The sequence below is a fragment of the Elephas maximus genome, chromosome 10 (assembly GCF_024166365.1).
Source record: "Elephas maximus indicus isolate mEleMax1 chromosome 10, mEleMax1 primary haplotype, whole genome shotgun sequence".
Classification (NCBI taxonomy): Eukaryota; Metazoa; Chordata; class Mammalia; order Proboscidea; family Elephantidae; genus Elephas; species Elephas maximus.
In genome coordinates this window covers 47947919-47973930 of record NC_064828.1, presented here as the reverse complement: position 1 = coordinate 47973930, position 26012 = coordinate 47947919, and the positions used below count along the sequence as shown (strand labels likewise).

At 38.1% G+C, this 26012-nt stretch overlaps 1 protein-coding gene and 1 non-coding gene across 9 annotated transcripts in view; one reads left to right on the top strand and one right to left on the bottom strand.

The window, feature by feature from the left end:
* The window catches only part of RALGAPA1 (Ral GTPase activating protein catalytic subunit alpha 1), a 259309-nt gene that overhangs the window by 169587 nt on the left and 63710 nt on the right, over window positions 1–26012 (top strand). For all 8 annotated transcript variants that reach the window (XM_049899503.1, XM_049899496.1, XM_049899501.1 and 5 more), the window contains 4 exons: window positions 11566–11700; window positions 12118–12301; window positions 19301–20165; window positions 21791–21862. In XM_049899503.1, the coding sequence (XP_049755460.1) occupies window positions 11566–11700; window positions 12118–12301; window positions 19301–20165; window positions 21791–21862 (1256 nt within the window). The remainder of the gene's footprint in view (window positions 1–11565; window positions 11701–12117; window positions 12302–19300; window positions 20166–21790; window positions 21863–26012) is intronic.
* LOC126084891 (U6 spliceosomal RNA) lies at window positions 7829–7935 on the bottom strand. Its single transcript, XR_007519122.1, has one exon. It is a non-coding gene; the product is annotated as a U6 spliceosomal RNA (small nuclear RNA).

Sequence of the window (26012 nt, the reverse complement as noted above, 5' to 3'; positions counted from 1 at the left end):
AATGTTGAATAAGAGTGGTGATAAAGGGCATCCTTGTCTGGTTCCTGTTCTCAGGGGAAATGCTTTCAGGTTCTCTCCATTTAGAGTGATATTGGCTATTGGCTTTGCATAGATGCCCTTTATTATGTTGACGAATTTTCCTTTAATTCCTATTTTGGTAAGAGTTTTTATCATAAATGGGTGTTGAACTTTGTCAAATGCCTTTTCTGCATCTATTGATAAGATCATGTGGTTTTTATCTTTTGTTTTATTTATGTGATGGACTACATTAATGGTTTTTCTGATATTAAACCAGCCTTGCATACCTGGTATAAATCCCACTTGATCAGGGTGAATTATTTTTTTGATATGTTGTTGGATTCTATTGGCTAGAATTTTGTTGAGGATTTTTGCATCTATGTTCATGAGGGATATAGGTCTAAAATTTTCTTTTTTTGTAATGTCTTTACCTGGTTTTGGTATCAGGGAGATGGTAGCTTCATAGAATGAGTTGGGTAGTATTCCGTCTTGTTCTATGCTTTGAAATACCTTCAGTAGTAGTGGTGTTAAGTCTTCTCTGAAGGTTTGGTAGAACTCTGCAGTGAAGCCGTCTGGGCCAGGACTTTTTTTTGTTGGGAGTTTTTTGATTACCGTTTCAATCTCTTTTTTTGTTATGGGTCTATTTAGTTGTTCTACTTCTGAATGTGTTAGTTTAGGTAGGTAGTATTTTTCGAAGAATTTATCCATTTCTTCTAGGTTTTCAAATTTGTTAGAGTACAATTTTTCACAGTAATCTGATATGATTCTTTTAATTTCATTTGGCTCTGTTGTGATGTGGTCCTTCTCGTTTCTTATTCGGGTTATTTGTTTCCTTTCCTGTTTTTCTTTAGTCAGTCTAGCCAATGGTTTATCAATTTTGTTAATTTTTTCAAAGAACCAGCTTTTGGCTTTGTTAATTTTTTCAATTGTTTTTCTGTTCTCTAATTCATTTAGTTCAGCTCTAATTTTTATTATTTGTTTTCTTCTGGTGCCTGATGGTTTCTTTTGTTGCTCACTTTCTGTTTGTTCAAGTTGTCGGGACAGTTCTCTGATTTTGGCTCTTTCTTCTTTTTGTATGTGTGCATTTATCGATATAAATTGACCTCTGAGCACTGCTTTTGCTGTGTCCCAGAGGTTTTGGTAGGAAGTATTTTCATTCTCGTTGCTTTCTAAGAATTTCCTTATTCCCTCCTTGATGTCTTCTATAACCCAGTCTTTTTTCAGGAGGGTATTGTTCATTTTCCAAGTATTTGATTTCTTTTCCCTAGTTTTTCTGTTATTGATTTCTAGCTTCATTGCCTTGTGGTCTGAGAAGATGCTGTGTAATATTTCGATGTTTTGGATTCTACCAAGATTTGTTTTGTGACCTAATATGTGGTCTATTCTAGAGAATGTTCCATGTACACTAGAAAAAAAAGTATATTTTGCAGCAGTTGGGTGGAGAGTTCTGTATAAGTCTATGAGGTCAAGTTGGTTGATTGTTGTAAGTAGGCCTTCTGTGTCTCTATTGAGCTTCTTACTGGATGTCCTGTCCTTCTCCGAAAGTGGTGTGTTTGAAGTCCCCTACTATAAATGTGGAGGTGTCTATTTCGCTTTTCAATTCTGTTAAAATTTGATTTATGTATCTTAAATTGCAGCCCTGTCATTGGGTGCGTAAATATTTAATATGGTTATATCTTCCTGATCAATTGTCCCTTTTATCATTATATAGTGTCCTTCTTTATCCTTTGTGGCGGATTTAAGTCTAAAGTCTATTTTGTCAGAAATTAATATTGCTATTCCTCTTCTTTTTTGCTTATTATTTGCTTGATATATTTTTTTCCATCCTTTGAGTTTTAGTTTGTTTGTGTCTCTAAGTCTAAGGTGTGTCTCTTGTAGGCAGCATATAGATGGATCATGTTTCTTTATCCAGTCCGTGACTCTCTGTCTCTTTATTGGTGCATTTAGTCCATTTACATTCAGCGTAATTATAGATAAATAAGTTTTTAGTGCTGTCATTTTGATGCCTTTTCATGTGTGTTGTTAGCCTTTTCATTTTTCCACATACTTTTTTGTGCTGAGACGTTTTTCTTAGTAGATTGTGAGATCCTCATTTTCATAATGTTTAACTTTATGTTTGTTGAGTCGTTACGTTTTTCTTGAGTTATGGAATTGATATTCCCTTTTGTGGTTACCTTATTATTTACCCCTATTTTTCTAAGTAAAAGCCTAACTTGTATCGTTCTATATCACCTTGTATCACTCTCCATCTGGCAGTTCAGTGCCTCCTATATTTAGTCCCTCTTTTTGATTATTGTGATCGTTTATCTATTGATTACCATGATTTCCTGTTATGTGTATTATTTTGTTTATTTATTTTTTAGAATTAATCTTTGTTTTTGTGCTTTCCCTATTCGAGTTGCGTTGATATCAGGATGTTCTGTTTTATGACCTTGTATTGTGCTGGTACCTGATATTATTGGTCATCAGGGCAAACAATCTCCTTAAGCATTTCTTGCAGTCTTGGTTTAGTTTTTGCAAATTCTCTAAACTTGTGTTTATCTGTAAATATCTTAATTTCTCCTTCATATTTCAGAGAGAGTTTTGCTGGATATATGATCCTTGGTTGGCAGTTTTTCTCCTTCAGTGCTCTGTATACGTCGTCCCATTCCCTTCTTGCTTGCATGGTTTCTGCTGAGTAGTCTGAGCTTATTCTTATTGATTCTCCCTTGAAGGAAACCTTTCTTTTCTCCCTGGCTGCTTTTAAAATTTTCTGTTTGTCTTTGGTTTTGGCAAGTTTGATGATAACATGTCTTGGTGTTTTTCTTTTTGGATCAATCTTAAATGGGGTTCGATGAGCATCTTGGATAGATATCCTTTTGTCTTTCATGATGTCAGGGAAGTTTTGTGTCAGGAGTTCTTCAACTATTTTCTCTGTGTTTTCTGTCCCCCCTCCCTGTTCTGGGACTCCAATCACTCACAAGTTATCCTTCTTGATAGAGTCCCACATGATTCTTAGGGTTTCTTCATTTTTTTTAATTCTTTTATCTGATTTTTTTTCAGCTATGTTGGAGTTGATTCCCTGGTCCTCCAGAAGTCCCAGTCTACATTCTGATTGCTTGAGTCTGCTCCTCTGACTTTCTATTGCGTTGTCTAATTCTGTAATTTTATTGTTAATCTTTTGGATTTCTACATGCTGTCTCTCTATGGATTCTTGCAACTTATTAATTTTTCCACTATGTTCTTGAATAACCTTTTTGAGTTCTTCAACAGCTTTATCAGTGTGTTCCTTGGCTTTTTCTGCAGTTATCCTAATTTCATTTGTGATATCTTTAAGCATTCTGTAAATTAATTTTTTATATTCTGTATCTGATAATTCCAGGATTTTATCTTCATTTGGGAAAGATTTTGATTCTTTTGTTTGGGGGGTTGGAGAAGCTGTCATGGTGTGTTTCTTTATGTGGTTTGATATGGACTGCTGTCTCCGAACCATCACTGGGAAACTAGATTTTCCAGGTAATCAGCTAAAAAAAAATGCAGTCAGATCCCTATCTGAATTCTCCTTCTGGCTCAGGGTATTCGGATGTTAATGGAGCCGCCTGGGGAGGGTGGGGGAGGGATCAGAAAGCTAGGCGTGTAGCACCACAGAATATAGAGCTGATCCCTGCGTTCATGCTGCGCCCCCGTCCGCCAGAATTCCGGCAGGACGGCTCCCCGGCTGGGACGCTACTCTCCCTGCTGCAAGATCAGTCACTTCCTCCCGGGGATTTCTTCCTCCTGTGCGCCGCACCGCTGGCGCGAACTGAGTGGGCGTGGCCCTCACGAACAGCTGGGCCCGCCTCCGGGGTCTATTTAGGGGAATGCGCTCACACCCCGCCCGCTCTCGCCAAGATCCCAGCAGGACGGCTCCCCAGCTGGGACGCTGCTCTCCCCAGTCCAAGATCAGTCACTTCCTCCCGGGGATTTCTCCTTCCGGTGCGCCGCACCGCTTGCGCGAACTGAGTGTGCGTGGCCCTCATGAACAGCTGGGCTCGCCCCCAGGGTCTATTCAGGGGAATGCGCTCACACCCCGCCCGCTCTCGCGAAGATCCCAGCGGGACGGCTCCCCGGCTGGGACGCTGCTTTCCCCGCTCCGAGACCAGTCACTTCCGGGGATTTCTCCCTCCGGTGCGCCGCACCGCTCGCGCGATCTGGGTGGACGTGGCCCTCACGAACATCTGGGCGCTCCCCCTGGGGTCGCTTTAGGGAAATATAGGTGATCCCCATGCTCGCGCCTTGCCCGCCTCCCGCCAAACTCCCGGCGGGACGGCTCGCCGGCTGGGACACTGCTCTCCCCGCTCCAAGATCAGTCACTGCCTCCCGGGTGTTCCTCCCACCAGCTGCGCCACTACGCCGCCCGCGCCAACCAGCTAGACTTCCTCCCGGGATGGGTTCGTTGGGGGGGAGGTAGGGCTGGGCCCCTTGTCTGTGCCGTCTGCCCCCCTGCCTCTGCCCCAGCCCGGGCTCCGAAGGTCACCTGCCTGGTACGCTGGCTCTTAGTTCTGAAAACGATCGCTGTCTGCCCGTATTTGTTTGTTCTCCATCTCTAAGTCTGTGTTTGTTGTTCAGAGTTCGTAGATTGTTATATATGTGATCGATACACTTGTTTTTCCGAGTCTTTGTTGAAAGAGGGATCCGCGGTAGCGTCCACCTAGTCCGCCATCTTGGCCCCCTCTAGAATGTATTCTTAAGAGTGAGATTGCTGGATCGCATGGTATTTCTATTTCTAGCTCTTTAAGGAAGCACCATTTTCCAAAGTGGTTGTACTATTTTACATTCCCACCAGCAGTGCATTAGAGTCCCAGTCTCCTTGTAACCTCTCCAGTGTTTATTATTTTGTGCTTTGTGGATTAGTGCCAACATTGTTGGGATGAGGTGGTATCTCGTTTGATTTGCATTTCTCTAAAGGCTAATGATGGCTAGCATTTCCTCATGTATCTGTTGGCCGCCTGAATATCTTCTTTGGTGAAGTGTCTGCTCATGTGCTTTGACCAATTTTTAATTGAATTGTTTGTATTTTTGTTGTTGAGGTGTTGAAGTTTTCTATAACTTTTAGAGATTAGTCCTTTGGCAGATAGGTTATTGCCAAATTTTTTTTCCCAGTGTGTAGGTACACTTTACTGTTTTGGAGAGGTCTTTTGATGGACATAAGTGTTTAATTTTTAGGAAGCCCCAGTCGTTTAGTTTATCTTCTGCTGTTTGTCCATTTTAGTTATGCTTGATATTATCTATTTATGCCATAAATTAGGACCCCCATGTTTACCCCTGTTTTTTCTTTCATGATCTTTATAGTTTCAGGTTTTACGTTTAGGTCTTTGATCCATTTTGAGTTACTTTTTATATATGGTGTGATGTGTGAATCCTGTTTAATTTTTCTGCAAATAGATATCCAGTTGTTACTTTACCATTTGTTGAAGAGACTTTCTCTTCCCCATTTAATGGATTTTGGCTGTTTGTCGAAGATCAGATGCCCATATGTGGGTGGATTTTCTATGGGGTTCTCAGTTCTGTTTCAATGATCTATGTGTCTATCATTATACCAGTACCAGGCTGTTTTGACTGCCATGGTTATATAATAGGTTCTGAGACTGGGAAGTGTGAGGCCTCCTAGTTTGTTCCTCTTCTTCAGTAGTGCTTCACTTATCTGGTTTCTTTTTCCTTTCCATATAAAGTCGGTGATTAGTGTTTCCATCTCTCTAAAGAATGTTGATGGAATCTGAATCGGGATTGCATTGTATCTATAGAGGGGTTTGAGTAGTGTTGACATTTTTACAATGTTACATCTTCCTGTCTATGAGCATGGTGTGTTCTTCCATTTATGTAGGTCTCTTTTGGTTTCTCGCAGTAGTATTTCGTAGTTTTCTTTGTATAAGTCTTTTACATCCCTGATAGGTTTATTCCTAAGTATTTTATCTTTTGGGAGCTTTGTAAATGGTATTGTTTTCCTGATTTCCTTTTTGGAGCTCTCTTTGTTAGTGTAGAGGAATCTGATTTTTCCTTGTTGGTCTTATACCCTGCCACTTTGCTGAATCCTTTTAGTAGTTTCAGTAGCTTTCTTGTAGACTCTCTGGAATTTTCTGTGTATAGGATTATATCATCTGCAAATAGGGTAGTTTTACCTCTTCCTTACCAATTTGGATGCCTTTTATTTCCCTTTCCTGTCTTATTACTCTGGCTAGGACTTCCCTTATGATATTGAATAAGAGTGGGTGATAAAGACCATCCTGAATACATCCATAGTATTCTGTTGTTATCCTGTCCCGTTCTTGTTATCAAAAGTGAGTGCTTCCAGTCTCTCTCCATAGAGAATAATGTTGGCCGTTGGTTTCGTACGTATACCGTTAATTATGTTGAGGAATTTCATTTCTGTTCCTATTTTGCTGAGAGCTTTTATCAGGAATGGGTGTTGGATTTTTTCAAATGCCTTTTCTGCATCAATTGATATGATCTATATGTGGTCCTTTTACTTTATTTTATTAATGTGGTATATTACGTTGATTGATTTTCTAATGTTGAACCATCTTTGCATCCTTGCATACCTGGTGTGAATCCCACTTGCTCATGATGTTTTTGACATAGTGTTGGAATCTGTTGGCTACATTTTGTTAAGAATTTTTGTGTCTATGTTCATGAAGGGATACTGGTCTATAATTTTCTTTTTTTAGTGGTATCTTTGCTTGGGTTTGGTATCAGGGTTATGCTTGCTTCATAGAATGAATTTGGGGATATTCCAGCCTTTTCTGTGTTCTGGAATAGTTTGAGTAGAATTGTCGGCTCTTCTCCAAATGCGTGGTAGAATTCTCCAGTGAAGCCGTCTTGGCCAGGGCTCTTTTTTGCTGGGCCTTTTTTTTTTTAGCAACCTCTTCAATTTTCTTCGTTTGTTATGGGCCTGTTCTAAGTTTCTACCTCAGTTCGTGTTAGTTTAGGTAGTGTGTTTCTAGAAATTTGTCCATTTCTTCCTAGGTTTTTTAATTTGTTGTAATACAGTTCTTAATAGTATTCTGTTATTATTCTTTTTATTTCATTTGGTTCTGTTGTAACATCACCCATCTCATTTCCTATTTGTGTTATTTGCATCTTCTCCTTCTTTTCCTTTGTCAATTTGGCCAGTGGTTTGTCAGTTTTATTAATCCTTTCAAAGAACAGACTTCTAATCTGGTTGAGTCTTTCTGTTTCATTTATTTCTGTTGTAATCTCTATTATTTCCTTTCTTCTGGTGACTGGGCTTTTTTTTCTTTTTTGCTGCGCTTTTTCTACTTACTGAAGTTGTAGGGTTAAGGTGTTGATTTTGACTCTTCCTTTTTGATGTCTGCATTTATTGCCATGAACTGACCTCTGAGCACTAACTGTATTTGCTGTGTCCCCAAGATTTTGGTATGTTGTGTTTTCATTCTCATAGATACTAGGAGTTTTTTATTTCTTCTCTTACCGTGTGGTATTTAAGTAGGGTGTTATCTGGTTTCCATGTATTTGATTTTTTTCTTGTTTTTCCTGTTACTGGTTTGTAATTTTATAGCATTGTGATCTGAGAAGATGCTTTGTATATCAGTGTTTTTTAATTTATCGAGGCTTGCTTTGTGGCCTAACATATGTTCCATTCTGGAGAATGATCCGTGTGCACGGGAAAAGAACGTGTACTGTGCTGTTGTTGGGTGGAGTGTTTTGTATATGCCTATGGTGGATTGTGTGTTTAGATCTTCTATATCTTTTTTGAGTTTCTTTTTTTTTAATGTGGTTTAAGTGAAAGTTTACAGTTCAAGTCAGTTTCTCATACAAAAACTTACACACACACAAAAATATGGAATGCTTCATGAATTTGAGTGTCATCCTTGCACTGGGGCCATGCTAATCTTCTCTGTATCATTCCAATTTTAGTATATGTGCTGCCAAAGTGAGCACTTGAGTTTCTTTATAGTTGTCCTGTCCTTCATCAAAAATGGTGCATTAAAGTCTTCTACTCTTACTGTGGAGTTGTTTTTCTTTTCAATTATGTTAAAGTTTGTTTTATGTATTTTGGAGCTCTTTCTTTGGGTGTGTAGATATTTATTATGGTTTTGTCCTCTTATTGGATTGATTGTTTAGTCATTATATGTGTTTCCTTGTCTCTTATGCTAATTTTTTTCCTTAAAGCCTGTATCATCAGAGATTAATATTGCCACTCCTGCTTTTCTTGGTTACGATTTGCTTTGATGTATTTTTTCCATCCTTTGATTTTTAGCTTATTTTTATCTTTGTGTCTAAAGCGTGTCTCTTGTAGGCAACATATTGAATGGTCATGTTTTCTTATCCATCCTGCCATTTTCTCCCTCTGACTGGTGTGTTTAGTCCATTCACATTCAGTATAGTTATCGATAAAACAAACCAAACCCACTGCCGTCAAGTCGATTCCGACTCATAGTGATCCTATAGTTATCAATAGGTATACATTTACTGCTGTTATTTTGTTGTGCTTTTTTGTTTGTTCGTGGTGCTGATGATTTCTTTGTTTCATATACTTTTTCTGTGCTGAGTTCTTTTTGTTTATAAATTTTCGTTTCTTTCATTGCTGTTGATTCTGTTTTTACAGAGTCTTTATGGATTTCTTCTTTTTTATTTTCTTGAGAAGGTTTATTAATTTTCTTTATGGTTACCCTGAAATTTACTTTTGTCTTCCTACGTTTAAAACAGTCTGTTCTTTGCTGATACGACCTTAACTTCCTCTCCATATGGAAGTTCTGTAACAACACCATTTATTCATTCTTTTTGTTTTGAAGATGTCATCATTTATGAATTGACATCTCTGGTTTCCTATTTTCAGTCTTGTGGTTTTATTTTATTTTTGAAAATTTTTTATCTGGGTTGGTTTCTGAATAATGTTGTGTGTCTTAATATCAGGTTGTTGTCTGACATTGTTCTTTATCTGAAGGACTTCCTTTAGTATTTCTTGTAAAGTTGGTCTGGTTTTTACAAATTCCCTCAATTTCCATTTATCTGGAATTGTCCTGATTTCACCATCATATTTGAGTGACAGTTTTGCAGGATATATATTTCTTGGTTGGCAATTTTTCTTTCAGTGTTTTATATATATCATCCCATTGCCTTCTTGGCTTGCCTGCCTGTTTTCTACTGAGAAATCAAATCTTAGTCTTACTGGTTCCCCTTTGTAGGTAACATTTCGTTTTTCTTGAGCTCTTCTCACGTTTCTTTCTTTGTCTTTGGTTTTGGAAAGTTTGATTATAATATGTCTTAGTGGTTTTCTTTTCAGGTCTTTACTATTTGGGGCTTGTTGTGCTTCTTAGATGGATATCTCTTCTTCTTTCATGATATTAGGCAAATTTTCTGCCAGCAAATCTTCAAAAAATTTTTTCGTGCTTTTTGTGTGTGTGTGTGTGTGTCTCCTACTGTTCTGGAATTCCAATCACATGGAAATTATTCCTCTTGGTAGTGCCCCACATAACTCTTAGGCTTTCTTCATTTTTTTGTGTGTTTGTTCTTCTAACAGATTGGTATCAAGGGATTTGTCCTCTATTTTGCTGATTCTGTTTTCCATTGATTAAATTCTAATCCTTTGTCCTTCCAATGCACTATATATTCTGAAATTTTAGTTATAAGCTTCTGGATTTCTAGTTGCTGTTTTTCTGAGTTTTCTAATTGTCTATTTTGTCATTTTGTTCTTATATTGTTTTCCTGAGTTGTTCTAGAGTTTCATCTATGTTTCCCTTGATTTTGTCATTGTTTTTGTTGATTTCTTGGACAGCCCTATGTGTGTCTTTTGAATTCCTTAGTAGGTAGTTCCATTACCATTTCTTCCCCAGAGAGGTTTCCTCGCTCTATATTTTGGTCATTTACTGGAGCCATCATGACCTGTTTCTTTACGTGATTTTATATTGTCTGTTGTTTCTGAGATATTAGGGTGTTATTATATTTATTTATTTTATGTTTGCTGTGTGCTGCTTTTTTGTTAGGTTTTGTTTTGATGTGTCCAGGTAGGCAGGACGAGCGTGCTACTGTAGTCGCTACTCTGATTGCACTAGAGCACTTGCCACCTGTCTCCGGGTCGATGGGGTAATGGCTGGGTGTATGAGCTTAGGTCTCTGTTCGCTGGTCTTGTTGGGGCGGTTGAGGGCATGTTTGATGGACACTGGCTGCCATCTGTCCTTGGTCCAGTGGTACAAAAGCAGGCAGTGGCACTCCATGAGTGTGTGCGGCAGCAGGTGTGGTCAGTGTGACTGGCTAGTGGGGGCACAGTCACCGCCTTCCACTAGGTGGGGGAGGTGCATGGCGGATGGGTGGGTGCACAGTTGCGTTCCTGCTGCCTCTTGCACTGAGGTGGGGGGTACGAGTGGCAGGCTGTTGTGTGTGCAGTCATGCGCTTGCTGCCTCTTGTTGGGCCGAGGGGGAAGAGGGTGAACGGAGGGAGGGAGTGGCAGGCAGGTACACGTGAGGTCATGCTGCTGCTGTCTCTGTCCTGGTGGGGAGAAAGAAAAGTGGGGAGGGAGCGGTGGCCATACGTGCGTGTGGTTATCCTGCGACCACCTCTCACCAGACCAAGTAAGGTACGGGCCACAGGTATGTATGTGTGCACAGTTGCCACCCTTCGCCAGGTGGCGGGGAAGGGAGGTGAGCGGCAGGTGGGTGGGTGGGTGAACAGCTGTGTCGCCTCCGCCTCTCACCAGGCGGGGGAAGAGAGTAGTAAGCAGTGCATGTGCGATTGCTCACTGCTGCCACCTCTCACCAGACGAGAAGAGGTGGATGGGAGCTCAGCTGGGTCAGCAGGCAGGATGGGCAGGGTGAACGCTCAGTGGGGTTTTTGGGCTGGGGGAGGGTGGCAGTTGGAGTGGTGGGGGGGGTGGTTAGGGCTGGGTAGAGGAAAGAGGGGAGGCTCGTACCTTATTCACCAGTGGTCAGGGCTGTGATGGGGGAGTTTGTGCCACTAATCAACAGGAGGGTGGGGGAATGGAGAACATACTCCTGTCACTGGACAAGGGTGCCTGGAGTTTCCCTGTTGGCTAACCGGGACCTTATTTCACTCCTCGTATATCTACACAGTCACTTACTCTGTGTCCTGTTGGGAGATTCTGTGCAGTTGCCGGCTGTGCTCCTCACCGAGACTGCTGCTATGTTTGTCTCAAGATGGCCACGCTGTGCCAGACCGGCTGGCAGGGCCCCCTCTGTTCTGTCTTCTCATTCATTGTTTTCAGTCAGTTTCTTCTTCCAGTCAATGTTCAGTCTAGTTCCTTATCCTTTCATTTAATGCTCAGGGTTCCAGGCTTGTCATCTGTATCTGTTTCACTTGCTTCCTCAGGCCTTTGCTGTGGAGGGATAGCATGGTGTGTCTGACTAAGCCACCATGTTGGTCCGAAGTCCCATTGTTCATATACAACTCTTAAATCAGTTAGGTCTGGGTAAATGTTAATATTGGAACGTAAGGCTAATGATTCCTAAAATGAATTTTGGAAACCAAAGAAAAAAAGGTAAATTTTTACTTTAGTAAGAAGCTCTTGTTTTAAGAGTTTATAGTTATAATGGACATACTTTTTTTTGTTATAGTTGGTAGTGTCCTTACTTCTGTGCCTTTTGGACTGGATCATGGCCTTACCTCTAAAGACACTACTCCAACCTATCCATACTACAGGAGCAGAAAATGATAAAACAGAAAAATCTGTTCTCAATTGCATTTATAAGGTAAATTTTCTTGCTTTATGATTTATTTATTAAGTAACGAAGGGTTTTTTTAAACCTAAAGAAAAAACATTTCTTAGTATTACATTTTCATTGTTTTAGAGCTTAGATATTTTTAAGAATGTAGATTTGTCTTACATTACTTAAGGTACTTAAGAGTAATTAAAAAGAATTTCCTATTAGACACTGTTATTTCAGTTTTTAGAGGAGTCAGGCCTTGGTTGAATAGATAATCATTAGTTAAATTTACCCATTCTTCTTTTTAAGGTGTATTAAATTTTACTTCGTAGAGCTAAGTTATAAAATATTAAAAATTTTTGCTAAGCTCTACTGTTACCAGTTGACTTTTTTTTTCTCTGTAGACGTTTATTCATATTTAAAAAGAAACTTGGTATGTTTCTCTCCCTACTATATTTTCAGGTTTTACATGGGTGTGTTTATGGAGCTCAATGTTTTAGCAATCCAAGGTATTTTCCGATAAGTCTCTCTGACTTGGCATCAGTAGATTATGATCCTTTCATGCATTTGGAAAGTCTGAAAGAGCCTGAACCTCTACACTCTCCTGATTCAGAACGGTCTTCTAAACTCCAACCAGTAACAGAAGGTAAAATGAATTTTCTTCAAGACAGCATTTTTGCTTGGGTTCTTTTGAGGTATGATTTGAAGCCATGTGTAGGAATAATGGAGAACGAACTATGTCTTACCTTGTACTTGTTTACCTGACCGTGTGTCTTAGGATGCAAGTAAAGATATGAAGTTAAGAGGTCAGGGAAGTGTGGAACTAGAGTTTGGTGTTGACCACAGTTGGAAATAGTTTGCCTAGAACACAAATGTACAAGTGAAATAAGAATATAGCATTTAAATTATAGTTCAGATATAATAGAGATATGTAGTAAAATACAGAATAGCAAAAGAATTTAGACAATAACTGATACAGGCAGCTTATTAATTATCTCTTTAGATTTGGCATAATAAAATAGAGGGTTTATTTTACTTAAAAATAAAATAATGTAAAAAGATTAGTTGCTTTTTGCATTTTTTAGCGGTATAAAATGGTCAGATTTTGGTTAAATACAGTATAGAATATTTCTTAATGCAATGGAATTTACTTATGTAAAAGGAAGTTTTAGTGTATTTCATACAAAATTTATTTTACCCATATTAAACAGTCACTGTAAAAGAAGCAAAGAAAAAAAAGAAATATATGAGTTTAATATCGGTACCACATACTTTGTGTAATGCTCTTCTCTAAATGTAGTTAAGTTGTTCCCTTTAGACTTCCTTAAAGGTATAAGGACCAGATAAATACAGAACCTTTTAGAAACAGCTGTGAGCTAACAGCAGGTGATTATGTAGTTCGTAGTGACTACTGTGCTGTGGTTTTGTTTTTGTTTTTTAATGTGGCAAAAATGACTAATCATTGTGCCCTTGTCTAAGGCATGCTTCATCATCTTCAAGTACTTTTTTGGCCAAAGAATTCTAAACATGGTGTGTTCCTAATAAGCTCAGTATTGGATTGAACAAGTTCTGATTTGAAAACTATTGGCAGGAGCAGCTACAATTATTAAATTTACTAAAGAATAAAGCAAGGTACTAAAGTTGGCTTTTTGACAAATGGCAGTAGTCTTACTAGCAAAAAGTTATCATTTGCAGGGTCAGAGTGAAAGGAGGCTCCAAAGGATTCATTTTGTCCTAATTATAGTTTCACCTACACAGATTATGCAAAGCTAATATTTAAAGCATTTGCCAAAATTAACTTCCTCTGCATGCTCTATTATAGTGCAGTGAATTGCAGCAGCTTTTTATGCCTTGCTGCTTTTGTATCCCATAATCATCTGTAATTATGGGTTTGCTGCAAATGCTGTAGGGTTTGTTTAATCTGACAATCTGAAAAGACAACCCTGAATAGACTTATTTAAATGAATGCTTGTTACACAGAGCCTTAGAAGCATCGATATCTTCATTTTGCATTTTCTTACAAGGCTTCTTATTTTAGCATTTCATTTTGAATTTCTAAATTAGAGTTTCATATGTCTTCTTAAATCTAAGCAGATTAAGTAGGAGAGAGATATGTATGGTCTATAGTTTGTAGCTCAAAAATAAATCTAATTGCCCAATTTGCAATTGAGAGATTTTTATTCCTGTATATAAATTTAGAGAAGCAACTTAGAAAAGAAAATGCTTTAACTATATCTCAAATCTAAATTTATGTTTTTTAAGTATTCTCTGTATTAATAATTACAACAAATTTGCTAAAGAAGCTCATTTAAACTTCATTCCCACTGTTTCTTCCTTTAGGAGAGAATGTGTAGGATGGACCAGTACCTGGGCTTGGAGTCTTATGTTTTTGAGTTTTAAATATTTCATTTATTTTTTTTCCTAAAAATTTACCCTTGAAATATTTTTTCCTTCTTTTTATTTTAATTTTGGTGGAAATATACACAGCAAAACATATACCCATTCATTAGTTTCTACCTGAACAATTCAATGACATTGGTTACATTCTTCACGCCTCGTCACCATTCCCCACTCACACTGTTTCACTACCGTTGACCTAGACTTACTACACCAGAAAAAGGACAAAATGGCAAATATTGTATTATATATAATTTTACAATAATTATAACAACCAAAAAAAGAAAAGAGTTGCTGATGCTACTTAACTTGCTGATGCTTCTTAAATACATCCAAATGCCTCATGGGATTAGTTGTGTTGGTTCAAAGGCAAAGGGTCATGCTTCATTCTGTCCAGCTCATTGCCGTAATACTGTTTTTAGAATTATTGTTCCACCGCCTAGTTCGGTAAGTAGTGCCTGGAGTCTTAAAATCTTGCATGCGGCTATCCAGGATATAACAATTGGTCTCTGTTCTCCTGGAGCAGCAGAGGAAAAAGGAAATCTAGGAAGCAGAGAAGAAACTGGACTGCAGATCTAACTGCTTCCATGAACTACTGCCTTCTTAGACATGAGACCAGAAGAACTAGATGGTGCTAAATGTTCTGATCAAGCAATCAGTAGCTGAGTCCTGATCAAAAGGGTAAAAATTGTGGAGCAGAATTTCAAATTTTTACAGAATCCAGACTTAGTGGACCTATTGAGACTGGAAGAGCCTCAAATCTATCGCTCTGAGAAAATCTTCAAACCATAAACCGAAGGTTTATGTTTTAGGGAAAAAGCTGACTCATTCTTTTAGTTAATATATAAGCAAGTTTGAAAAAGGAACTTGTAAGACCTATGCTACTTATAATGCTTTCAAAATTAGATAATTTAGATTACTTCTGTCCAGGTTTGTATATAATTTTAATTCACCTTTTCAAAGTGTATGTTATTCTTAGAGACAAGTGGAGTTCAAGGAGTTTTATGTGATTTGTCCATTATCACAGAGCAAGCCAGAAACAAAGTTGGAAACTTTTTTTTGCAAACTGTTTCTATTAAATCATACTCTCCCCCTTCTTCATACGGTAAACTTGTATGTAATATAAGAAAAGATCCACTGCTCGGCCTGAGTTACCTTTTTAAGTATATTACTGAAGAAACCAAACCAAAACCAAACCCACTACAATCAAGTCAATTCTGACTCATCATGACCCTATAGGACAGAGTAGAACTGCCCCATAGAGTTTCCAAGGAATGCCTGCTGGATTCGAACAGCTGACCTTTTGCTTAGCAGCTGTAGCACTTAACCACTACGCCACCAGGGTTTCCATCAAGAGGAAGGAAAAAAAAAAAAAGGGAATTTTTTTTTCTACCTCAAAAATATCTTTAAATTGTAAATTTTTGTACCATTTAAAATGTGATTTAATCTTAATTAGATAGGATTTTTCATTGATTCTGGTCATTTAGTAATTTATGCTAAGTAATTTCATTTTACTTGGATCCACGATCAACAGCCACGGAAGCAGCAGTCAGGAAATCAAAAGATGCATTGCGTTGGGTAAATCTGCTCCAAAGAACCTCTTCAAAGTGTTGAAGAGCAAAGATGTCACCCTGAAGGCTAAGGTGCACCTGACCCAAGCCATGGTATTCTCAGTTGCATCATATATGCATGTGAAAGCTAGACAGTGAATAAGGAAGACCGAAGAAGAATTGACGCCTTTGAATTGTGGTGTTGGCGAAGAATATTGAGTATACCATGGACTGCCAAAAGAACAAACAAATCTGTCTTAGAAGAAGTACAGCCAGAATGCTCCTTAGAGGCAAGGGTGGCAAGACTGCATCTTACATACTTTGGACATGTTGTCAGGAGGGATCAGTCCCTGGAGAAGGACATTATGCTTGGCAGAGTACAGGGTCAGCGGAAAAGAGGAAGACCCTCAAAGAGGTGGATTGACACAGTGGCTGCAACAGTGAGCTCAAGCATAACGATGATTGTAAGGATGGACGGGGCAGTGTTTCGTTGTGTTGTATATAGGGTCGCTATGAGTCGGAACCAACTTGACGGCACCTAACAACAACAACACTTTTTTTGAATTTACTGTACACAGAAAAAAAATCTTGAATTCATTGTTTCCATATATCACACTGATTTGCCAAAAGAAAAACATGGTGTTTAACAAAAGAGAAAAGTATGAAAATTAAAAATCTGGTACATGTTCAAATAACACTGAGCTGGGAAGCAAAAGACCAGCCCTAGTATAAAATCTCCTGATGGGCAAATCACTTTACTACTGTTAACTCACTTGTCCTTATGTACAAAATGAGGAGTACTGGCTAGATTATCTGTGAAGCCCCTTGCAGTGTGTAGAAATGACATGAGGGCAATGTCTGGCCTCCTCTAACTTCACAAGGAGAAAGGAGAATCAAGATCCACAGCCCAAGGCTGATTCCTTGAGGTGGAGGTCACGCCTCCGTTATCCACCGTTTTTACCAATTCTGACACTAACCGTCCCTCCCGCGGCACTCTCTACTTCTCTGCTGGGTTCAATAATTAATTGCAATGGCCACACAGAACTCACAGACCATACTTAAAATTATGAGGTTTATTAGGGAAGTAACAGGCTACAGTTCAGATTCAGGAACACTCAGGATACAGTTCTTCTATCAGGACAGCCTCTTCTAGCCGTGCTTGTAGGCACACGTCTCTGGCCCTCTGCCTCAGCCCAAAGACACTCAGCTTTCTCTCTCCGTGGACTGGAAAGCCTACTGTGCCATCTCCTGCTGCCGGATCTCTGCTGCGGGGTGATGCTGCCTTCAGTGTTACAGCTCTCCCTGTCTCCCTTCTCAGCACAGGGTCCCGGGTCCAAAGGACATTCTGGCTTCTGGCTGTTATTCCTTGGTGGCGGTGGGGTCTTCTCTTCCCTGCCTTTTGGGTGGCTTATTTCAAGCCCAGCAGGATGACAAAACTGACCAGTCCCCTTGGTGGGCCGCAATCACCCTATCACACGGTCCCACCCAGTCACTTAGGTGGGAGTTACAAGACCATGGCTAGAAAGGCCGCACAAAAGTGATCCTTCGTACTGCATAGCATGAACATTTATTACATTCTAAGTTATAATTAGAAAAGGGAAAGTAAACACTAGATTCAAACCACCCTTCTGTTTCTTGTCATCCAGTGACACGTATCTTTTTACTTTGCTTATGGTCTTGAAAAAGGATTGATTAAAGCTAATCATTTAATGTTGTCACCTAGTGTCTAATAACTGATTTCCAGAACTAGCCATAAAACATAATTAAAGAGCAGCTCAATATAACTGGAACTTTTTGCGTAAACTGAGAAATGTTCATATTTACATGTATGTGGGCATCTTCAGGTTAGGGCATCAATTGATAACAGTGCCAAAACAACAAACCAAACCCAGTGCCGTGGAGTCGATTCCGACTCATAGCAACCCTGTGGGTAGAAGATTAAAATGTCAATATTTCATAGCATTTCAAAATCAACCAAAGGCTAAAGAAAACAGTTCTTTTTTTTATACTTGGAGTAATGCAGAAGATGTTATTTGGTATTAATGGCATAGCACCTGGTTGGTTGGTGACTCTCTGGATCTACCCAGGGGTATAAGTGCTGGATCCCGGGGGCTATAGCCTTCAAAATGTAACATCACCTTCTTTTTTGTCTCTTTTTATCATACCAGCAGTGCGCAAGCTAACCTTCTCTTTTTTTATTTAAGTCTGTTTTATTAAGATATAATTTACATAAAGTAAAATTTATCCTCTCTTGGTAGGGAACTTTTTTATATCTTGATTATGGTGGTGGTTACAAATTGTATACAATTAATAAAATTCGTAACTTAAAATTGGGAAATTTATTGAACATAAATAATACTTTGATCATCAGGATATTCTCAATTTTATATTTATTCTGTCAAATCCATATTTATTCCAGCAGCTAAGTGATAATGTTCTCAACTGAATAACTTTCAGAGAATATAAACCATACTCAAAGCCACTCTGTTACCGTGATAGAACAATACAGGGACATGATCACTCTGTAATCATCTCTGAAACTAACTAGACAGGGACACTGTAAACATAGACACACAACTGAATATCCTCTTCTAACATGAGTGACTAGTGCTTCTTTCCAGCGACAACACTCCTCCCATCTCCTGGATAAAAAGTATCAAAATATGCATCACTGAATTGTCCCCACTGAATTGTACAACTCAGTACTGGCTTCCACATAAACCCTTCTAGAATCATACTGGTGGGCTTTGGCTAGTGGGCTATGATAAGTCATTTTCTATCTCCACTTGCACCCTCCTGCCTTTTCTCTCCTCTTCTGTCATGTTCCCCGTCTTCCTCCTACCCTACCCTCCCTTTTTTTCCTCCTTTGGATCTTAACATTAGAGATCTTGACTTTCCAGAACTCCTAATACTAAATTCTTTGAGGTTTTTTTCTTTTTACTGTTTTCTGTGATTAAAAAAAGTTTACTCAAGTGTACATGTTCCTTACCTGTTTGCCTTCTCTAATGTAATTAATGAAGGAAGGAAAAAAATGTTTCTTGCATATAACTAACTTCTCAGACTGATCCAAAAGATTACCATAGAAAACTATAATACAAAACCAGGCCAATAAAATATTTTCACCTTAAAATAAAGTTTTCTTGCCATATACTGGATACATTCATTTATTCACTGTTTAAATTGATCCTGACTTCTGAAGTTTAGTGGACAATGACTTTTCTCTGAAATACTTTCACGTCATCAATGAAAGCCAGAATTAAATGACATTTAAAGCATACTGTAAACTACATCTCTGAATCTGAACTCTACCGCTGATACAAGAAACTTATCAGATGGGTTAATTGCATTAGCTTTTTAATTTGCATGTTTAGTGATTTCAAATGACTGATAATACTTTTGATCCTTTTTTAAAGCTGTAATCTACATTCAAAAGCTTTAGTTTAAATTATGGATTCATAAGCAAAATTTTCAGAAAGGGCTTTCTTATAAAATAAAACTTCATCAAAGAATGGTTCTCTTATTTTATGCTGTCATTCCTATAGTATAGAATCTAAATTGAAAATATTAGTCTTTACTCAAAACTTGAATGTGGTTTTGACAATGTGATGAAATCCCCCTTTTTTGTCTAATATTTCATTGTGTATGACTTCCCAGGAAGCAGCAGTATTCTCACTCATTTATATTTTTTTTATTTCCAGTGAAAACTCAAATGCAACAGGGATTAATCTCTGTAGCAGCTCGAACTGTTATTACACACCTGGTAAATCACTTGGGCCATTATCCAATGAGTGGTGGTCCTGCTATGTTAACAAGTCAGGTATGTGAAAACCATGACAATCATTACAGTGAAAGTCCTGAACTTTCTCCAGAGCTCTTTGAGAGTCCGAATATCCAGTTCTTTGTGTTGAACAATACGACCTTAGTGTCCTGTATCCAGATCAGATCAGAGGAGAGTATGCCTGGAGGAGGACTGTCTGCTGGCCTTGCATCAGCCAATTCAAATGTCAGAATCATAGTACGTGATCTCTCTGGAAAATATTCATGGGACTCTGCCATCCTGTATGGACCACCTCCTATAACTGGTTTGTCAGAACCTACATCTTTCATACTTTCATCGTCTCACCATGAGAAGCCAGAAGAGCCTCCTACATCTAATGAATGCTTAGAAGATATAACAGAAAAAGATGGACTGTCCCTCCAGTTTAAAAGAGGATTTAGAGAAACTGTACCAACCTGGGATACAATAAGAGATGAAGAAGATGTTCTTGATGAGCTCTTGCAGTATTTAGGAGTTACCAGCCCCGAGTGCTTACAAAGAACTGGAATCTCACTTAACATTCCTGCTCCACAACCTGTGTGCATTTCTGAAAAACAGGAAAATGATGTTATTAACGCTATCCTTAAGCAACATACAGAGGAAAAAGAATTTGTTGAGAAATACTTCAGTGACTTAAACATGAAAGCTGTGGAACAAGATGAACCAACACCTCAGAAGCCTCAGTCAGCATTTTATTATTGCAGATTGCTTCTTAGTATATTGGGAATGAATTCCTGGGACAAAAGGTAAGGATAAAGGAAAATATATATATATTTTTTGCAATAGTCTTAGTCATTTTTTATCAAGCATTTTAGTCTCGGTTCTTTTCTTCACTGAGTTTTATCTGTCAATTGATTCTTTGACCAGTAGTCAGATTTTTTTTTTTAGCACTGAGTTATTTCAGTATTATGGGGAAAAAAAGGAGGTGAATCCAGCCAGTAAAGTAACTTAACGTTTTCAGGATGACTAATAGAACTGTCTAACGCAGAAATTATAGCTCATCTGATTGAAAGCCTTCTTAATTTTCCAACCTTCATGTAAGCCTAAAAAAATTTTTTTTATTGGACCAACAGCAATACGATCGTTTCTGGTTTGAATCAGGAATTAACTCAAGATTCAGGATCAAATCGAGAGAAGAGTCTGGTGCTTTTGTTTGTTTGTTTTACTATTTTGTTTTCTTACGCATGCCACAAAGCCTCATTAGAAACTTAAACACACAAAGCATTTAAGTAAGTAAGGTAGGAGTTAAACGAAGAGCACTGGACTTAAATCAGAAGACCTATGAGAGAGTCACTTAACCTCTGAGCCTTAGGCTGCAGTCTGCAAACAGGAGAATAATTCCTGATTCACATGGTGATAAGAATTAATGTACATGATCTAAATGTACACTAACAAGAATAATAGTAAAACTGTATACTAATGTAAAACATTATTAATATACATTTATTTTGAAATTTCTATGATAAAAAAGCTATAGAGAAGTGGTGGAAGAAGCATTACTTAATGTAATGTTTTATTCAATTTATAGTAGGAAGGGAGATCAGATATTATTGGATGAATCAATCTTAAAGTGATTCAAATGTATTTAAATCATTGAAGTGGAGTTTTACTTGCATGCTTAGTGTTTATAATATTACTTAATTTAAACCCTTCCATTTATTAGAAGGCACTATTCTCTGCCTTATGGGAAAGCCATCTTATATCAGGGATGCAGTTTGCCTTATGGTATGTCCAAATACAGGTAATTGCCAACTGGGTTATAGTATAAATGCATTCTACTCTTGTGTAGAGGGTTCATTTGTCAACTCTTAAGAAAAATTAAAGGTGGGAAACTACATTTTACCACAGCCAAGCATTGATTTAATTAACATAATTTGTACATATTTAGCCCCTATAGAACAGATTTGGTAAAATGTATACATTATTTCCAAATGTAAAATATTACAGATAAAACAAAGAAGGTAAATTCCACCTGGATTTCACTTGCTTTCTTGGTATGATTAGAGTTGTGAGCGTTTTATTTCTCATAAGGAACAACTGTCTCACATATTAGTATGAAGCTCTTAAGAAGGAACCTACATGCACTTTTACCATCACTCTGGATGTGAGTTTGAGAAATAGCATCTGCAAGGAAAAATTGAAGTGGCCAATAAATACGATACAATCCACTAGCAGAAATGTATAAGGGCCTGGGTAGAAATAATGACATATATTCTTTACATTTTTTTTAGGATCTGTTCTTCTTTGTGTTAGAAGTATGAAAAGGCAAGAAAAGTGTAAGAGTTGCATGAGTAGAGTGGAAAGTATTTCCGGGACTGTCATGTCATTCACTGCAAAGGTGATGAAAATGTTTATAAATCTCTCTGTTTAGGAGGAGCTTTCATCTCCTGAAGAAAAATGAAAAACTACTTAGAGAACTTAGGAACTTGGATTCAAGGCAGTGGTAAGTTGTTGAAAAATCTCGGTATTTATAACTAAAAAAAAAAAAACTAGCAACTATCAATTATTTCTGTTTATATGTAAATAATACTGTATTGTTGAATTATAACTTTTTCAGAAGAAACTAAATTTTATTTATACCTTAGAAATAATAAATTAATTTTTTTAGAAAAAGATAGGACTACATTAAAATATTTGGTGTCTTTGAATAGTTTATACCTTTTTGTGCATTTCAAGATCATTTTTTTAAATCGCAGAAAACTTACTGAACTTGTAAAATATCCTTTGGTTTTCCCATATTTAGGCATTTCAAATATACTATTTTTGATTAATCTAAGACTGGTATTTATATTAATCTAAGAGGTCCCAAGTGAAATGACTAGTGAATACAGGCTAATACCAACTAAAATTGTTGATGGGATGAAGAAGATGGATACAGTTCTCTATCAGATGAATGGATCTCTATATAATCTGGTTTTTCTTTAAGCTCTTGGATGTATATCCTTTTCCATGTAGGTTATGACGTACAATAAATTTTATATCATTTTAATGACTTCTAAGTTCTTAATGTATCTGAACAAGATTACCAGGGAAACTAGTAATAGAAATTAAAAAATATTACTTAACCAAATTTCCCGTAAGGTCAAACTATGTATATGCTTTACTTTTCTTACTAAACTCATAAAAATAAAATTTATCAAGAGGTGCTTTTTGGCAGTGTAGAGATACATTAGTAAAGCAACATTTTGGATATCATCATTGTTGAGAATGCCTGTATTTCTGAGATCTGAAATCCACACCTCCTTAACATCCATATTTCTTACCCTTTCACATCTTACGCACCTGCTGTTTTGATACTTCTGTGGTCTCCCCTATTTTGCTTTTCCTTTTTCCACAGTGGATCAGTCCACTTCTGACTTTACTTAACCATTCTGTCAGCAAGATCAACCACTGTCAATAGTTTTTAAAATACCGTATCTAGCACCCTCAACCCCACACATCTGTCCATTTGTTGTACTGTGGTGGCTTGCATGTTGCTGTGATGCTGGAAGCTATGCCACCAGTATTTCAAATACCATCAGGGCCACCTATGGTGGACAGGTTGCAGCTTGAGCTTCCAGACTAAAGCAAACTAGGAAGAAGGACCTGGCAGTCTACTTCTGAAAAAATTAGCCAGTGAAAACCTTATGAGTAGCAATGGAACATTGTCTGATATAGTACCAGAAGATGAGCCCCTCAGGTTGGAAGGCACTCAAAATACAACTGGGCAAGAGCTGCCCCCTCAAAGTAGAAAAGTAGAGTTGACCTTAATGACATGGATGGAGTCAGGCTTTCAGGACCTTCATTTGCTGATGAGGCACTACTCAATATGAGAAGAAATAGCTGCAAACATCCATTAATAATAGGAACTTGGAAAGTACGAAGTATGAATCCAGAAAAATTGGAAATCATCAAAAATGAAATGGATTACATAAACATTGATATCCTAGGCATTAGTGAGCTGAAATGGACTGATCTTGGCCATTTTGAATCAGACAGTCATAGGTCTGCTATGCCAGGATGACAAATTGAAGAGGAATCACATTGCATTTCATTGTCAAAAAGAACATTTCAGAATCTATCCTGAAGTACAACACTCTCAGAGATAGGATAATATCCATATGCCTACAAGGAAGACCAATTAATATGACTATTATTCAAATGAATGTATCAACCCCTAAGCCCAAAGATGAAGAAATTGAAGATTTTTACCAACTTTGCAGTCTGAAATTGATTAAACATGCAGCCTAGGTGCATTGATAATTACTGGTGATTGGAATGAAAAAGTTGAAAACAAAGAAGAAGTACTGGTAATTGGAAAATATGGCTTTGGTGATAGAAACGACTCCAGAGATCTCATGATAGAGTTTTGCAAGACCAGCAACTTCTTTGATGCAAATACCTTTTTTTGATAATGTAAGCGGCAGCTATACACATGGATCTCACTAGAGGGAATACGCAGGAATCAAATCGACTACATTTGTATGAAGAGACAATGGAAAAACTCTAATATCTTAAGTCAGAGCAAGGCCAGGGGCCAACTGCAGAGCAAACCATCCCTTGCTGATTTGCAAGTTTGAGTTGAAGCTGAAGAAAATTAAAACAAGTCCACGAAAGCCAAAGTACAATCTTGAGTATATCCCACTGAATTTAGAGACCATCTCAAGAATAAATTTGACACATTGCCCAATAACGGGCGAAGACCAGACGAGTTATGGAATGACATCAAGGACATCAGACAGGAAGAAAGTAGAAGGTTTTTAAAAAATCAGGAAAGAAAGAAAAGACCAATATGGATGTCAAAAGAGACTCTGAAACTTGCTCTTGAATAAATAGTTGTTAAGAGAATGGAAGAAATGGAGCTGCACAGAAGATTCCAAAGGGTGGCTGGAGAAGACAAAGTATTATAATGAAATGTGCAAAGACCTGGAGAGCTGAAAAACCAAAGTGGAAGAACACAGCATTTCTCAAACTGAAAGAACTGAAGAAAAAAATCCAGGCCTCGAGTAGCAATATTGAAGGATTCTATGGACAAAATATTGAACAACAGAGAAAGCATCAAAAGAAGATGGAAGGAATACACAGAGTCATTCTACCAACTTTGCTTGCCGAAAGTCAAGAAGACTTGAAGCACTTACTGATGAAGACCAAAGACTGCAGATATCAGTATGGAACACCTCAACATAAAGAAAACAAAAACCCTCACAACTTGACCAATAAGCAACATCTTGATAAATAGAGAAAATGTTGAAGCTGTCAAGGATTTCATTTTACTCGGATCCATAATCAATGCTCCTGGAAGCAGCAGTCAGGAAATCAAATGACATATTGCTTTGGGCAAATCTGTTGCAAAGGATCTCTTTAAAGATGTCACTTTGAGGACTAAGGTCCGCCTGGCCAAAGCTGGACAATGAATAAGGAAGACCAAAGACCAACTGACGACTTTAAATTATGGCGTTGGTGAAGAATATTGAATATACCATGGACTGCCAGAAGAACGAACAAATCTGTCTCAGAAGAGAGGTATAGCCAGAATGCTCCTTAGAAACGAGGATGGCGAGACTGTGTCTCACTTACTTTGGACTTGTTATCAGTCCCTAGAGAAAGACTTCATGCTTGGTAAAGTGAAGGTCAGCAAAAAAGAAGAAGACCCTCTACTAGAAGGATTGGCACAGTGGCTGCAAAGATGGACTCAAGCATAACAACGATTGTGAGGATGGTGCAGACTGGGCAGTGTTTACTTCTTTTGTACATCAGGTCTCTGTAAGGCGGAACTGACTCGATAGCACCTAACAGGAACAACATGTGGGATCAGATTGACAACATCAACTTGAAAAATTTGCTTGAAACCTTAGGGGGAGGTGAATTTGTGTTAATGGGAGAGGTACAACTCAGAAAAGGAGGGCGAGAGTGGTTGCACAATGGATTATCATTCCATGTATGGATAAACCATATTTTGCTTATCCATTCATCAGTTAATGGACATTTGGTGGTTTCCACCGTTTGCCTATTATAAAAAATGCTACTATAAACGTTTATGGACATATTTTTGTGTGGATATATGTTTTTATTTGTCTTGGGTATATACGTGTCTGTCAGTTTGTCGTACTATGGGGGCTTGTGTGTTGCCTTGATGCTGGAAGCTATGCCACTGGTATTCAGATACCAGCAGGGTCACCATGGAGGACAGGTTTCAGCTGAGCTTCCAGACTAAGACAGACTAGGAAGAAGGACCCGGCAGTCTACTTCTCAAAAGCATTAGCCAGTGAAAACCTTATGAATAGCAGCGGAACATTGTCTGATATAGTGCTGAAAGATGAGCCCCCCAGGTTGGAAGGCACTCAAAAGATGACTGGGGAAGAGCTGCCTCCTCAAAGTAGAGTTGACTTTAATGACGTGGATGGAGTAAAGCTTTCGGGACCTTCATTTGCTGATGTGGCATGACTCAAAATGAGAAGAAACAGCTGCAAACATCCATTAGTAATAGGAACACAGAATGTACGAAGTATGAATCTAGGAAAATTGGAAATCATCAGAAATGAAATGGAACGCATAAACAACGATATGCTAGGCATTAGTGAGCTGAAATGGACTGGTATTGGCCATTTTGAATC